At 46.0% G+C, this 15,247-nt stretch overlaps 2 protein-coding genes and 1 pseudogene across 3 annotated transcripts in view; 1 reads left to right on the top strand and 2 right to left on the bottom strand.

The window, feature by feature from the left end:
- Positions 1-15,247, top strand: part of LOC136852520 (kelch domain-containing protein 3) — a 145,245-nt gene that overhangs the window by 22,918 nt on the left and 107,080 nt on the right. The gene's annotated exons all lie outside the window — the stretch shown is intronic.
- Positions 1,966-3,411, bottom strand: LOC136852214 (uncharacterized; annotated as a pseudogene).
- LOC136852213 (uncharacterized) lies at positions 3,536-5,541 on the bottom strand. The gene is made up of 2 exons (XM_067126661.1): positions 5,059-5,541; positions 3,536-3,544 (listed from the first exon to the last, which is right to left on the bottom strand). Exons 1-2 carry the CDS (start codon positions 5,539-5,541, stop codon positions 3,536-3,538), a joined length of 492 nt encoding a protein of 163 aa, XP_066982762.1.

Here is a 15,247-nt window from a genome sequence, read left to right as displayed (position 1 = left end):
TTGCATGAGATTCAAGAAAGATTAATGAATACAATACAGTAGCATAATATATATGAAATGGCAAGACATTTGGCGTCTTCACAAACAGAAACATACATACAGTTTGATACAGAAGATTCGGTGGAACATTATGAGTACATGATTAGAATGCTTGCATGGCAGTGCAAGTAGTGGTGATTGTACATATATCAAGACGACAATGGTTAGGGAGAAACAGACGGAAATATTGTATGGCAGAAGTTGCGTTCCTTGAGAGAAAATGGGATTTTCTTGTTCCCTCCATGTCTGGGTTCCTCCGAAGATATGACGCGCACACGCGTATGATCAAAAGAGACCGCCATCGGTGCGATGGCCCGTCTCTTACATTACTCCCCCCCCCCCAAGCAAGGCATTGATGCGGAAATCGTCGTGCTGACAATTGGAATGGGCTCAAAGGGCTTGGGCTAGGGGTAGGTAGGAGGCCGAAGGGCGGCAACGGCCGGCAGGAACTCGAGGAGGACGGTAGCGGGATGAAGGATGATGTCGGATGATCCTTCGGTAGCCAGCTCAAGGAGGACGGCAGTAGGCTGAAGGATAACGGCGGCTGATCCTTCGGTAGCCAGCTCGAGGGCTGAAGGATGACGGCGGCTGATTCTTCGGTAGCCAGCTCGAGGGGGCTGGCAGCAGGATGAAGGATGACGTTGGCTGGTCCTTTGTTGGTCAGCTCGTCCGGTGCGAGTTCTGGGGCAACTTCAGGCTTCCTGGAGGAGGCATCCAGGGCTCTGGTGGTGTGGTGGGTCATCTGGGAGGGTCGGACATCTACTGAGAGCTCAGGAACAGCGGGAAGCGGGGAGGCGGCGAAGGGTCTGTTGGTGCGTGGGTCGTCATCTTGGGTCGGCCGTCTGCCATCGGCTCCTTCGTGTCACTCTGGGGTCACCAGTGTAAGGACGGGATTGAGTGACATACTGGCTGGGTGTTGACTGGTTTATTGGTGGTTCCTTACTGAATGAATGTACAGTTGTTTTAGATTTAGCTGGCCTTGTGCCAGCACGGGCTCTTGCTCCTAGAGCAGCCCATAAATGAATGTACAGAATCTTCGTAGAAGTTATTGGCCTGTGCGATCCGCAAAGTAGCATCTACACACAGACAGAGCAAAACAGGTAATGTTTCAGACGTGTGTGTCGGCAGACAAACAGATGGCGATTGTAAGAGACATAATAAACTTACAGTGATAAAACATATATCAATGGAAAGGCCATGAAATTCTACATACGGCCAGTTGCATGAGGTTCGAGACAGATTAATGAATACAATGTAGAAGCATAATATATGTGAAATGGCGAGACGTTTGGCGTCTTCACAAACAGAAACATACATACAGTTTGATACAGAAGATTCGGTGGAAAATTATGAGTACATGATTAGAATGCTTGCATGGCAATGCAAGTAGTGGTGATTGTATGTATATCAAGACAACAATGGTTAGGGAGAAACTGACGGAAATATTGTATGGTAGAAGTTGCGTTCCTTGAGAGAAAACGGGATGTTCTTGTTCCCTCTATGTCTGGGTCCCTCCGGAGATATGACGCACGCATGCACACACGCGTGTGCTCGAAAGAGACCGCCATTGGTGCGATGGCCCGTCTCTTACAAAATTATATTTGACAATGATAAACCCATCAATATTTGCAAAATACAGGATGGAAGAAGGTAAAACTGATGCAAGGAAAGATATGAGGAGGTATGTTCCACATCACAATAAGCACCGCATACAAGAATCTGCCTGGTAGAAAAGAGAACTGATTATAAATAAAATCGTGCACTCTGATGATACTATAGTCAAACTCAGCCTTTTAGTCCGCTAAGGCGTTGGCCTTATTTACCCTGAATTTTCTGCACCATTGCCACGTCTCCCCAGGTAGGTACTTCCGCCACACTCTCTCTCTCTCTCTCTCTCTCTCTCTCTCTCTCTCTCTCTCTCTCTCTCAGACTTATCTTTGCCCTCATTTTGACTTTTTTTCTACACCACCATGGAGGTAAAAGTCTAGGTGCATTTTTTTATAGAGGTTTCCCCAGAAGGCCTAATCCTCTCTATGGTGTTTAATCAGAAGATTCCTCGTCTGAGCTGTCCTCGATGTTGATGATGAGTGACTCGATAAATCTCTCAACCGCTACATCTTGTTTTGCATCTTGTTCCTGAAGCTTCTCCGTATGTTTTATTGCCTGCTTCCAGTTTTCTGCTGTCACAGTGCTTAAAGCTTCTTTGACCAAATGCTTAAGTTAAGCAACTTTAAATGTGTTTTTCTTTGAAATGTAAGTTTTTACCTGAGCCCATATGAGCTCTATTGGGTTGTACTGACAATGGTATGGCAGGAGTCGTACAACTTTATGTCCTGCTTCTGAGGCAAGTGTGTCAATCACGTAAGTTTTCTTTCCATTACACATTTTTTTGGCGAGGTCAGAGAGCTCCACTTTCAGCATGTCGTCATGTGGATGTGCACCGTTCTTTATCAACCAGTCCTTTATTGCTTCTTTTCTCCAAGATGATGATGGGTTTTTTTCAAGCACCGTCAAGTGGTAGGATGCATTGTCCATCACAATTACAGACTTCGGGGGGATGTTGGGCAACAACTGAGTCTTAAACCATTACTCGAAAACTGCAGCATTCATCTGATTGTGATAATCGCCATCATTTTTTGCTTGAAAAAATAGTTCAGCATTCTTGACAAAGCCCTCTTTCGTTCCTGCATGAAGAATGATGAGGCGATTTCCTTTTCTGGTAGGCGGCTTTACTCCTGTTGCTTGTTTGGAGGCCATGTCAGTCCAACACTTTGCAACAGTGTAATTCTGGTTGACCCAAGTTTCGTCAAGGAAAACGAAGTTTTCGAAGGACTGTCTGACTTGCCGCATCTCTCTCAAAAATTTCGTGCGAGCAACAGCAACATCATTTCGTTCCATAAGGAACTTGCGGCCATCAATGTGCGAAAATCGGAAGCCAATCTGCAACAGAACTCTTCGAAGTGACTCAGTGCTACCATTGTAAGATATTTTATCTCTTAGCTCTTCCGTGACTTTGTAGAGTGTAGGGATTTCATTTCTTTTGTAAAATTCCAGTACAGTTCTTCTCAGGACACACTTATCAAAGTCATCAAAATTCGTAACTGTTGTAGGCTGAGTCTTTGTCGGTGAATGGAAGATAGGTTTCTTGTGTTCAGCCTCTGACCACCATTCTTGATTTGCTTTGGAGCAAATCCTTCTAACTGTCCTTTCGCTTACTTTGGTGGCTTTGGCTGTCCGAGCAAGGGCTTGAGTGGTTGGTAACATAGGTGCACCGTTGGCCTTTTCATCTAAAAAGTACCGATTGACATTGTAGATTATTTCCTTCGCTTGACTGGGCAGGCGGGGGCAGTGAGAAGTAGGAGATGTTTCCATGGTGGGTTAGTGACACGGAATCACCTTGTTTGGCTGAGGTGGCAATGGCTCACTGACCCAGCACAGCGGTGTTGTCAAATCTCAGGAAAACATTTTTAATAATTTTAATTTCCCCAGCAAAAACTTAGTCATTCTGAAACATATGAAGTTTTATTATAAAACAGAGTAATTACTTTATATTTAGTGAGTATAAAAAATATCAAGAGACATTTTGACATCACTGTCGTGGCATATTTAGAGATTTGTGGCATTTGTGCGGAAATTCCCGGCTTAAAGCGGCCACCGCCTTAGTGGCCAAAAAGGCTGAGTTTGACTATAGACTGAAGGAATCACAGAGGATCGACTAAAGAGAGAATAAAAGAGGTATTCGATAAAGGTAGCAATTTACAAAGGGGTGTGAAAAGGAGCCATGTTACCCCAGTCATCAGGAAAATATCATAAAAAGTGAGGCAAAATACGACAAAATAAGGTTCATCAACAGCTGGGAAATGCAAGAACGACAAAAGAAGCAAAAGTTGACATTGGAAACTGAGGATAAACATGCTAGAATGGGGAACAGATATGTGCAAATAACGGTCAAGAGAGAATTCAAGACCAGGAGGATACAAAGCAGCACCTTTCGATTGAGTCCTGACTGTATCACAGTATGTATAATAGGCACTGAAAACTAGGTGTCAAAGTAATAAAATTATTTGAGTCTGATGGCAAGAAGGAAGAACAAGGCATGAAATGGCTAAAATGAGGCCACCATATGATATAAGATGAACAAGAAAAAGTTTGATGAAACAAATAAAAATTCATATTAGTTGTGGAGCTGTCGAGAGAGAGGGAGAGAGATGGATGTGTAAGAGGTGCAAAAGAAATGAGCAGGTAAAAGTTACTGCTACTTTATTACAGATCCAGGCAGTTTATATAGTGGCCGACTGGCGCCGAACCGCAGAAGACAATGACATTAAGCGTGACCTGAGGTCAAAACAGTTAACAATAATATGCGGTGAACAAGTACAATTTACAATACAAAAACATACAGAACTTCAATATGGATACAGTCTTGATGCCTGCGAATAAAGAAACATACGATACATAATTTATGACAGTTGTACAAATATGTATAAAGTTGAAATGGTAGAAAATGCGTGACCTGGCACGTTTAGGCGTGACAAATTGAGTGTGAAGAAAATGGGAAGTCACCAAAGAAAACTTGCTCAGCTGAGACTTAATTAATGACGCCTTCTAAGCACTCCGCTGACGTTGATGTGGTAACTTTACAAATACTCCCCCGCCAAGACGTGGGACACGTCTGATTAATCTGTATATCTGCTGGGACGCTGAAGGGTGCCGCAGCTTCTTGAAGACAACAGAGGGGTCTCCCGTGCATGAGGCTGCTGGTGCGGGCGGGCCATTCCTGGGACGGCCGCGTGCCCACCGTTTGCGGGGGCGTGGGCATGGCAAAGTGCGGCTGGGCGGGGAGGGTGCTGCGGTGGCGTCGGTGCTCTCCGTCAGGAAGGCGGGCTTTAAGCGGTCTATTGAAACCCAGTCGTCTTTCCCAGGGAGTGCCAGCAGGAACGCCTTGCTGTTCCGCTCCAGCACGCTGAAGGGGCCCCTGTAGGGCCTGGTCAGTGGCGGGCGGACGGCGTCGACTCTGACGAAGACGTGGGTGGCAGATGACAGCTCTGGCGGTGTGAAGATGGTTGATCTGCTGGTGTACGTGCTCTTGCAAGGGGCGAACTTGCCGGCCACGTCGCGGAGCCTCTGCAGTGATGGGGTGTGGCGATCTTCTGTCACAAGCTCACCCGGGACCACAAGGGGCTCCCCGTAGGTTTTTTTGGCTGCAGACGGGGTGTCGTCAGCTCTGGGGGCCGTTCTCAAACTGAGGAGGACCCACGGCAGCTGATGTTTCCAGTCCTCGGCGGTGCAGCGGGCCATGAGGGATGCCTTCAGGACCTGTGGAACCGTTCGACCAGGCCATTGGCCGCCGGGTTTTACGCCGTGGTGGTGTGATGCGTGGTCCCCAGCAGCTGAGCCAGGGCGGACCATAATTCGGACAGTGATGTGATCCGGGACGCCGAAGCGGCTAACCCAACTGGAAAGCAGGGCCTCGGCGCACGCGCTGGCGGTGGCTTCTTGCATGGGTGTGGCTTCGGGCACCTTGTTGAACGGTCTACCACCGTCAGGAGGTATCTGGATCCTCCTGATGGGGGAAGGGGCCCGACGACGTCAACATGAATGTGGCCGAAGCGGCGCTCTGGCTGCGGGAACTCGCCTACCCCCAACTGCTGGTCTGGCACTGCAGGCACTGTTTCGCCCAGGACGTGGCGTCCCTTTGCACCCCGTGCCAGACGAACTTTTTTGAGAGCAGTTTGGCCGTAGTTCTGCCAGAGGGATGTGAGAGGCCGTGAATTATGTCGAATATCTGGCGGTGACGTGAGGCTGGAACCAAAGGGCGGGGCTGACCTGTACTGATGTCGCAGAGGAGACTTGGGCCTCCGGGGGCGAGGATCACGTCCCGCCACTTAAGGGACGTGATGGCGGTGCGGTGTGCTGGGGTTTCTGGGTCCGCGGCCTGTTCTCTGGCGAGGTCTTGGTAATTTACACCGAGCTGCACTGCGTTCAACTCGACTCTGGAGAGGGCGTCTGCTACAGGATTTTTTTTGGCGGGGAGGTACCTGACGGAGCAGGTGAATTCGGCTATGGCTGAGAGGGGGCGCTGCTGCCTGGAAGACCATGTGTCCCCTTGCTTCGTGAAGGCGTGAACCAGTGGCTGGTGGTCCGTGAAGATTGTGAAGGGCGTCCCCTCCAGGAGGAACTTGAAGTGCCGGACTGCGCGGTACATCGTGCAGAGTTCCCTATCGAAGGTGCTGTAGCGGGTCTCTGCGGGGTTGAATTTCTTGCTGAAGAAGGCGATGGGGTGGGGGGCGCTGTTGATGACCTGCTCCAGGACAGCACCGCAGGCAATGTTACTGGCATCCGTCGTTAGCTGGAGGGGGCCGGCATCTGTCGTTAGCTGGAGGGGGGCCTTGGGATCCTGGTGTGCCAAGGCGGTTGCCTCGGCGAGGGCGGCCTTCGTCAGGGAGAAGGCCTGCTGCTGGCTGGGTCCCCAAGACAGGGACTTTGGTTGGCTTTTGAGGACTTCCGTCAGGGGGCCTGTGGTGTGTGCGACCCCGGGGATGAACCGCCTCTAGAAGTTCACCATCCCAAGGAACTCCTGGACGGCCTTGACGGAGGTAGGGGCCGGGAACCTGGTTACGGCTACTACTTTTGATGTGAGTGGGTGGACGCCTGCCGGGGATACCTCGCGACCCAGGAAATCTGCTTTCTGGACGCCGAAGGTGCATTTGTCAAAACGGACAACAAGGCCGTTCTCTTGGAGGCGCCGCAGGACTGCCCTGATGTGCCTTTGGTGTTCACTGTGAGACCTGGAAAATATGAGGATGTCATCAATGTAGCAGACGCAGAATTTTAGGTCCCTGAGGATGCTGTCCATGAGCCGCTGGAAGGTCGCCCCGGCGTCCCTCAATCCGAAGGTGGAGAAGGCGAATACATAGGACCCGAACGGCGTGATGATGGCGGTCTTTGGTATGTCCTCTGGTGCGACAGGTACCTGAAAATATGATTTAAGAAGGTCCAATTTAGTGAATACCTTGGCCCCGTGAAATGAGGCCGTGAGGTCCTGCATGTTGGGCAGAGGGTAGTGGTTGGGCTCCGTTGCAATGTTGAGCCATCTGTAGTTGCCACAAGGTCTCCAGGAGCCGTCCGGTTTCTGCACCATGTGGAGGGGGGAGGCCCACGGGCTGGAGGCCTTCCTGCAGATTCCCATTCACTCCATCTCCGCGAATGCTTTCTTCGCCTCCTGAAGACGCTGTGGGGGAAGCCTTCGGAACTTCGCATGTGTCGGGGGCCTTTAGTTGTTATATGATGGTATATGCCATGCTTGGCTGGGGTCCCGGGGACTTGTCGAAGTTCGGGCTTGAACACCTCAGGGAACTCCGACAGAAGGTGTGCATACTGGTGGGGGGCGACGGCGCTGATGGTGGGTTTGGGTCCCGCTGTTAATGGGAGAGACTGGCAGGAGTCGGTATCGAGGAGGCGTTTATGCCTCACGTCGACTAGCAGGCCGAAGTGCGCCAGGAAGTCGGCCCCCAGGAGTGGGGTTCCTACTTCCGCGACGATGAAGTCCCAGGAGTAATTCTGGCCAAGGATGGAGATCAACAGGGGCCTGGTGCCGTAGGAGAGGATGGGGGATCCGTTGGCGACCGTCAGGAAAGCGGCCGGGTCTGGTTTCTGGTTGCGGTCCTCTCTGGATGCCGGGAAGATCGATTTAAAGGCCCGTGTCGACCAGCATCATCCTGCCGGAGACGGTGTCGCGGACATAGAAACCTACTGGTTCTGAGCCCCTGGGTTTTTCGGTTGCCATGGCGGTTTGTCCTGCTGGCTGCCGCCACCCCCGTTTTTTGAACAGGCGAACGAGCAGGGCGGCAGGCAGTTTCGGGCGTCCTTTCTGAACCACTTGTGGTAACGACAGAGGCCCGGGGAACTCCATCTGTTGTGGGTCGGTGGACGTCTCCTGGTGACGGCGTCGATGCTCTGCTTCACTTCTTCTTCCGGCTGGACGGAGCTGACCGAATGTGTGGGCGCTTTTAGCCGCTGTGTAGCCTTCACGGAGTCCGTGAGGTGTTGCGCCGTTTCTATGAGGTCGTCGAGCGGCATGGTGTAGGGGTGAGGAATCTGGGTGTGGACCTCTGGGAGGAGCTGGCGAAGGTAGATCTCCCGCGCGAAGCTTATTTCCTGTCACTTTTTCGTGCCGTCGAAATCTGGCAGTGACAGGAGATCCACGACCATGCTCCATGCGTCTCTTGCGTTGAGGTCATGACGTGGGTTGACGGCGAGGTTGATAGCACAGGCGGCCCGCTCGGCGATAGGTAGGGAGCACGTTTCGAGGAGGAACTTCTTCGTGGCGCTGTATGTGAGGGTGTGTGTCTCGGGTACCCGCGAGACGAGTTTTCTGTACACATTCTCCGGAAGGGCGTTAAGCACTGTGTCGGCCTGCAGGATTTCGTCCGTCAGGTGCGCCACCCTGAAGTGGCTCTCGACCCTACGTAGCCACATCGTTGGGTTCCCCTGTATAAAAGGTGGCAACTTTACGGTGAGGGCAGCCCACGATTGTGTTGCCGGGCCATGGAGTGTTCGGGGCGCTGGCGTGGGTGTGGAGGTGCGGGAGGGCCTCGGTGCAGGGACGGGTGCGGGTGAGATGGGAGGTAGGTAGACCTCAGAGTCCACGAGGTCCGCAGTTAACTGCATGAAGGAGGGGATACCCGCGTCCATGCTCGCTCCTTTGCCCTCTTACTGGAGTGGGTTATTCGCGTCAGAACGCACTTTCGTGTGCTGTGTGGGTCCGCTAGTGACGCTGGTGGGGTTTGCCGACGAGAGTCAGCACGCTCAAACGCTGGTTACAGCGCCGTGTTTAGGCCGCTAAGAGCGTTGGAGAATTCCTGGTGCCAAGACTGAGTCGCCGTGTCGGTCCGCTAATGGCTCCGGGATACTCCGGTGGGTCACCACTGTAAGAGGTGCAAAAGAAACGAGCAGGTAAAAGTTACTGCTACTTTATTACAGATCCAGGCAGTTTATATAGCGGCCGACTGGCGCCGAACCGCGGAAGACAATGACATTGAGCGTGACCTGAGGTCAAAACAATTAACAATAATATGCGGTGAACAAGTACAATTTACAATACAAAAACATACAGAACTTCAATATGGATACAGTCTTGATGCCTGCGAATAAAGAAACATACGATACATAATTTATGACAGTTGTACAAATACGTATAAAGTTGAAATGGTAGAAAATGCGTGACCTGGCACGTTTAGGCGTGACTAATCGAGTGTGAAGAAAATGGGAAGTCACCAAAGAAAACTTGCTCAGCTGAGACTTAATTAATGACGCCTTCTAAGCACTCCGCTGACGTCGATGTGGTGACTTTACAGATGCAGTAGCTAAAATCCAGTTATCTGCAAGTATGAAACCTGCCAAAATTACATTATGAAAGTTCATAAATTTGGATGCATTAAAAGTATTACATTCTGAGTATGAAACTCTGAATGTAATGGAAATCCTCGGTGTCTTTTCAAATAAAAATGTAACAACATGAAAGTAAAAAGGTTTTGAAGATGTAACAGGAAGAAAACCTTGCAGTTACGCTACGAAACAGTTGTTAGAAGAGGATGGAAAGCAACATGGAAGAGGATATGAATGGAGGTACAGTAAAAGAAATAACAGGGGTTGCAGCTAGGGGCTGAAGGGATGCTGCAAAGAACCGTAAGTAATGCCTACAGTGCACATCATGGTACACTGATGGCACTACGCCCTACAGGATTACATCAGTCCATGAGAAGGACAAACAACAAAGGTAACTTTGCTGGTTTTGCATATTGGTGGGAATGCCAGTGACCCAAGACCTTCCATGTTGATCTGCAGATGCTGTCAAATGCCTTTCCTTTTAATCAGTAAAAGCCATCTTAACACAAATAACTTATTTATGCAACTCCCGCCTTTTCTTAAAAAAAAAAAATCATGCTCATCTCTAGGCATTTCAATCATTTCTTTTTCCAAGCAACGGAGAAAGAACATTTTTAATATTTACATAGGGCAGACAAGTAATGCCACAGTTGCCACTTTCCTTAGCCTGCGGTAGGTCATATTTCTTTAATGTTTGCTATGACTTCAACTCAGTCAGCAGCAGCAGGTCATTCATACAAAGGACCCTCTTACTTTTTACATGAACAAACGGTTAGCGATTTCCATTTCATCGGAACTGAAAATTATGGAGAATTTTCTTTGTTCCGCTGTAAAAATTCTATAATAAATTAGCAGTAACATGTCTACCTGCTCTCACTTTTGCACTCTCTCACAACTCAGTCACAATTGCAAAATTCGTCATATGTTATGCTTTTAATTATAATGTAATAGAGAATTCTCATTAAATTTCGAAGTTTGATAATTAAAATAAAAGTTGCAATTAATAACAAATTTACAAACTCAAAATGTAAAAGTGTCATGTTGACAGGCTCCATAACTTTGTAACTGGATTGTATCTACATATTCTCTCTCTCTCTCTTTCTCTCTCTTTCCTTCCACCTCGACCATTTAAATGAAGTTTTACTTGGATTGTTCTAAGTCTTATCCATCTTTTCCTGTAACAGACTTTTCTTGTTAATTATTTCCCTTTTCTCCCTTCTTTCCATCAGATTGGAACAACTTTTTCACTTTGATGGCCGGTGTTTGTTTTCAGTTTTCACTATCAGTAACTGCCAACATTATGCAGTTGAAGGGTTTGCTTTGTATTGTGCTCCTCCTGACATAACGGCTATTTTGCCTTAAGTTCTGTGCATGCGCATATGTTCCCCGTTCTTGCATGTTTATCCTCATTTTCCATTATCAACTTTGCTTCTTTTCGCAAATCTTTTTCCTTATATCTAGCATTCAGTTTGTGGTACTTTTGGGAAGTGGAAAATACCATTTTCTTTTCTGAATGGTTCCATTCCGATATTTTCAAAAATCGGATTTAGCATAGTCAAATACACTCTCAACCTAACCATAACATCATTTTTCCTACTTTTCATTCATCTATTACTGTATTGCATTATTTCCTGGAGCATAACATTCCACATTTCCTTTCTTTTCTCTAAATGGTGTCCTCTGGTAGTAATTGTATTCCTTCACTATTTCATTTTACCGTTTCTTACTTCTGTTGCTTCACTCTTTTCATTCATCTACTTTCTGTCTGTCAAGTATTGCGACTTTCTGGGGCCCAGTGTTATTCCCAGTCATTAAGTTTATAATTGACTGTATTCATCCATTTTACGACTTTCATGCTCCAGGATATAATTCAATATTAGATAAAGGAAGAGTTGGAAAAATGAATTTAGGAGTCATGTTGAAAGTGTGTTATTCCCAGTCATTAAGTTTATATATTACCTTTTAGTATTTCTGTATCCACCAGATTTTACCAATTGACATTATGCTCCAGGATATAATTCAATATTAGATAAAGGAAGAGTTGGAAAAATGAAGACAATATTTGAGGAGTCACTTCTGTTGTGTTGACAAGTGAAATTCAAAACTAAATGAAGGACAGACAATGGTTTATTGACATACTGGTGGCTGGGTGTTGACTGGTTTATTGGTGGTTCTGGTTCTTACTGTAAAATGATTGTACAGAATCTTTGTAAGATGATATTGGCCTGAAAATGCAGGATTTATCCTGCTAAAAGTAGCATCTACAGACACATGGAGAAAAACATGGGAGGTAATGTTTGCCGCGTGCCATCTTGGACAATCTGTAATTTTTTGATTCGGTTCAGACAAACAGAACAAATGGTTCGATTGCTCTCAATACAGAACGAATCTGTATTTTGAAAGCAACATAAACACAGAGGATAAAACATACAATCAATGGAAAGACGAGAGGGATAAAACATATATCAATGGAAAGATTCAGGAAATTCTACATATGGCCAATTGCATGAGATTCGAGACAGATTAATGAATACAATAGAGTAGCACAATATATGTGAAATGGCGAGACGTTTGGTGTCTTCACAAACAGAAACATACATACAGTTTGATATAGAAGATTTGGTGGAACACTATGAGTACATGATTAGAATGCTTGTATGGCAGTGCAAGTAGTGGTGATTGTACATATATCAAGACAACAATGGTTAGGGAGAAACAGACGGAAATATTGTATTGTAGAAGTTGCATTCCTTGAGAGAGAGAAAACGGGATGCTCTTGCTTTCGTCTTGTTCCCTCTGATGGATGATGCACACACACACGTGTGCTCGAAAGAGACCGCATTGCGGTCTCTTACAGTTCCTCCCCGCAGCAAGGCGTCGATGTGGAAATCGTCTTGCTGACAATTGGAATGGGCGCGAAGGGCTTGGGCTTTGGGCGGGTAGGAGGCTGAAAGGCGGTGACGGCCATCAGGAACTTGAGGAGGACGGTAGCGGGTTGAAGGGTACATCGCTCCTTTGTTGGTCAGGTCGTCCGATACGAGTTCGGGGCGGTGGCAGGCTGCCTGGAGGAGGCGTCCAGGGTTCCTGTGGTGGGGTGGGTCATCTCGGAGGGTTGGACATCTACTGAGCACTAGGGAACGGCTGGAAGCGGGGAGGCGACGAAGGGTTCGTTGGCGCGTGGGTCGTCATCTTGGGTCGGACGTCTGCCATCGACTCATTCGCTGGTCACTCTGGGGTCACCAGTGTAAGGATGGTATAGAGTGACATACTGGCTGGGTGTTGTCTGGTTTATTGGTGGTTCCTTTCTGAATGAATGAACATGTTGTTGTTTTAGATTTAGCTGGCCTTGTGCCAGCACGGGCTCTTGCTTCTAGAGCAGCCCGTAACTATATGATGAATGAACAGAATCTTCAAGGTTGTTATTGGCTGGTGCGAGCCGCAAAGTAGTTTCCACGCACAGACAGGGCAAAACAGAGGTAATGTTTCTGACATCTGTGTGTTTGTCGGCAGACAAACAGATGGCGATTGTGAGAGACATAATAAACGTACAATGATAAAACATATATCAATGGAAAGACCAGGAAATTCCACATATGGTCAATTGCATGAGATTCGAGACAGATTGATGAATACAATGATGTAGCATAATATATCTGAAATGGTGAGATGTTTGGCGTCTTCACAAACAGAAACATACATACAGTTTGATACAGAAGATTCGGTGGAACATTATGAGTACATGGTTAGAATGCTTACATGGCAATGCAAGTAGTGGTGATTGTACATAAATCGAGACAACAATGGTTGGGAGAAACAGACGGGAATATTGTATGGTAGAAGTTACATTCCTTGAGAGAGAGAAAATGGGATGGTCTTGTTTTTGTCTTGTTCCTCTGATGGATGACGCACACACACATGCGCTCGAAAGAGACCGCATCGCGGTCTCTTACGCAGCAAAGCTGACGATGGAAACTGATGATAAACATGCTAGAATGGGGAGCAAATATGTCCATAGAATGGTCAAGATAGCATAGCCATTATGTTGGGAGGAGCAGGATAGAAGCAGCACCCTTCAGTTGCAAATTGCCGACAAAGTTATTCATAACAGACACTGAAAAAGGGTGTCAAAGTATAATTGTTAGAATTTGATGGACGTAAAAAGCAGATGGCTAAAATGAAACCAGCACAATACAGGTAAAGGTTAAGAATAATAAATAGAATGAACAAACAAATCAAAGCCCACATACGCTGTGGAAAGAGAAAGAGAGAGAGAGAGAGCTACAACCTCTTAAATCTTGCAAGAATTATGAAACCTGTCAAATTGAAATTTTTCTGTTTTAAAAGTTGTAAATTTTTTATTATTTGCCATTTAAATTCTCATTATAAAAAACTGAAATGTACTGAGAATTCTGTGTCACACTCCATTTAAAACTATAATTATAAATGAAAAAATGGTGGCCTTGGTACTTTGTTCGACCAAATCTTGGCTGCATAAAGTTTGCCTATTAAAGATTTAATGCAGTTTTTACAGCGGAGCTTAGGCAGTTCTCAATAATTTTCAGTACTGATGAATTAGGATACCCAAGCAAAGTGGAGTTGCAGAGATCAGTTATGTTTTAAGACGTGCAGCATGTATCAAATTTTAAAACCCCTTCTTGGCTCCTATTGATTGTGAGTAAGGAATTTGACAGCATCCACACACAAAGATTATGGAAGGTCTTGGTCACAATGGCAAGTTGTTAAATATTTAAAACTAATTTAAACTATCCTTGAATGAACAAGATGTAAAAGTTAATGCTGAAGGAGTCTTGTTATTTGAATTTCCAGTATTTGTTTTTTATAAGCTAGTTAGTGGTACACAGTTGACCCCCGGTATTTGTGGGGAATGCGCACCACAACCCACCATGAATAGCTAAAATCTGTGAATACTTGACACCCCTCTAAAAATGCTTTATAACTGCCTGTTTTGATAGTTCAAACACCAAAAATCCCCTCTAGAAATGCTTCTACCTGTTGTTTGTCCATGAGAAGGACAAACAACAAAGGTAACTTTGCTGGTTTTGCATATTGGTGGGAATGCCAGTGACCCAAGACCTTCCATGTTGATCTGCAGATGCTGTCAAATGCCTTTCCTTTTAATCAGTAAAAGCCATCTTAACACAAATAACTTATTTATGCAACTCCCTGCCTTTTCTTAAAAAAAAAAAAATCATGCTCATCTCTAGGCATTTCAATCATTTCTTTTTCCAAGCAACGGAGAAAGAACATTTTTAATATTTACATAGGGCAGACAAGTAATGCCACAGTTGCCACTTTCCTTAGCCTGCGGTAGGTCATATTTCTTTAATGTTTGCTATGACTTCAACTCAGTCAGCAGCAGCAGGTCATTCATACAAAGGACCCTCTTACTTTTTACATGAACAAACGGTTAGCGATTTCCATTTCATCGGAACTGAAAATTATGGAGAATTTTCTTTGTTCCGCTGTAAAAATTCTAAATAAAGTAGCAGTAACATGTCTACCTGCTCTCACTTTTGCACTCTCTCACAACTCAGTCACAATTGCAAAATTCGTCATATGTTATGCTTTTAATTATAATGTAATAGAGAATTCTCATTAAATTTCGAAGTTTGATAATTAAAATAAAAGTTGCAATTAATAACAAATTTACAAACTCAAAATGTAAAAGTGTCATGTTGACAGGCTCCATAACTTTGTAACTGGATTGTATCTACATATTCTCTCTCTCTCTCTTTCTCTCTCTTTCCTTCCACCTCGACCATTTAAATGAAGTTTTACTTGGATTGTTCTAAGTCTTATC

The sequence above is a fragment of the Macrobrachium rosenbergii genome, chromosome 25, assembly GCF_040412425.1.
Source record: "Macrobrachium rosenbergii isolate ZJJX-2024 chromosome 25, ASM4041242v1, whole genome shotgun sequence".
Lineage (NCBI taxonomy): Eukaryota > Metazoa > Arthropoda > Malacostraca > Decapoda > Palaemonidae > Macrobrachium > Macrobrachium rosenbergii.
This window is presented reverse-complemented; position numbering and strand designations above follow the sequence as displayed.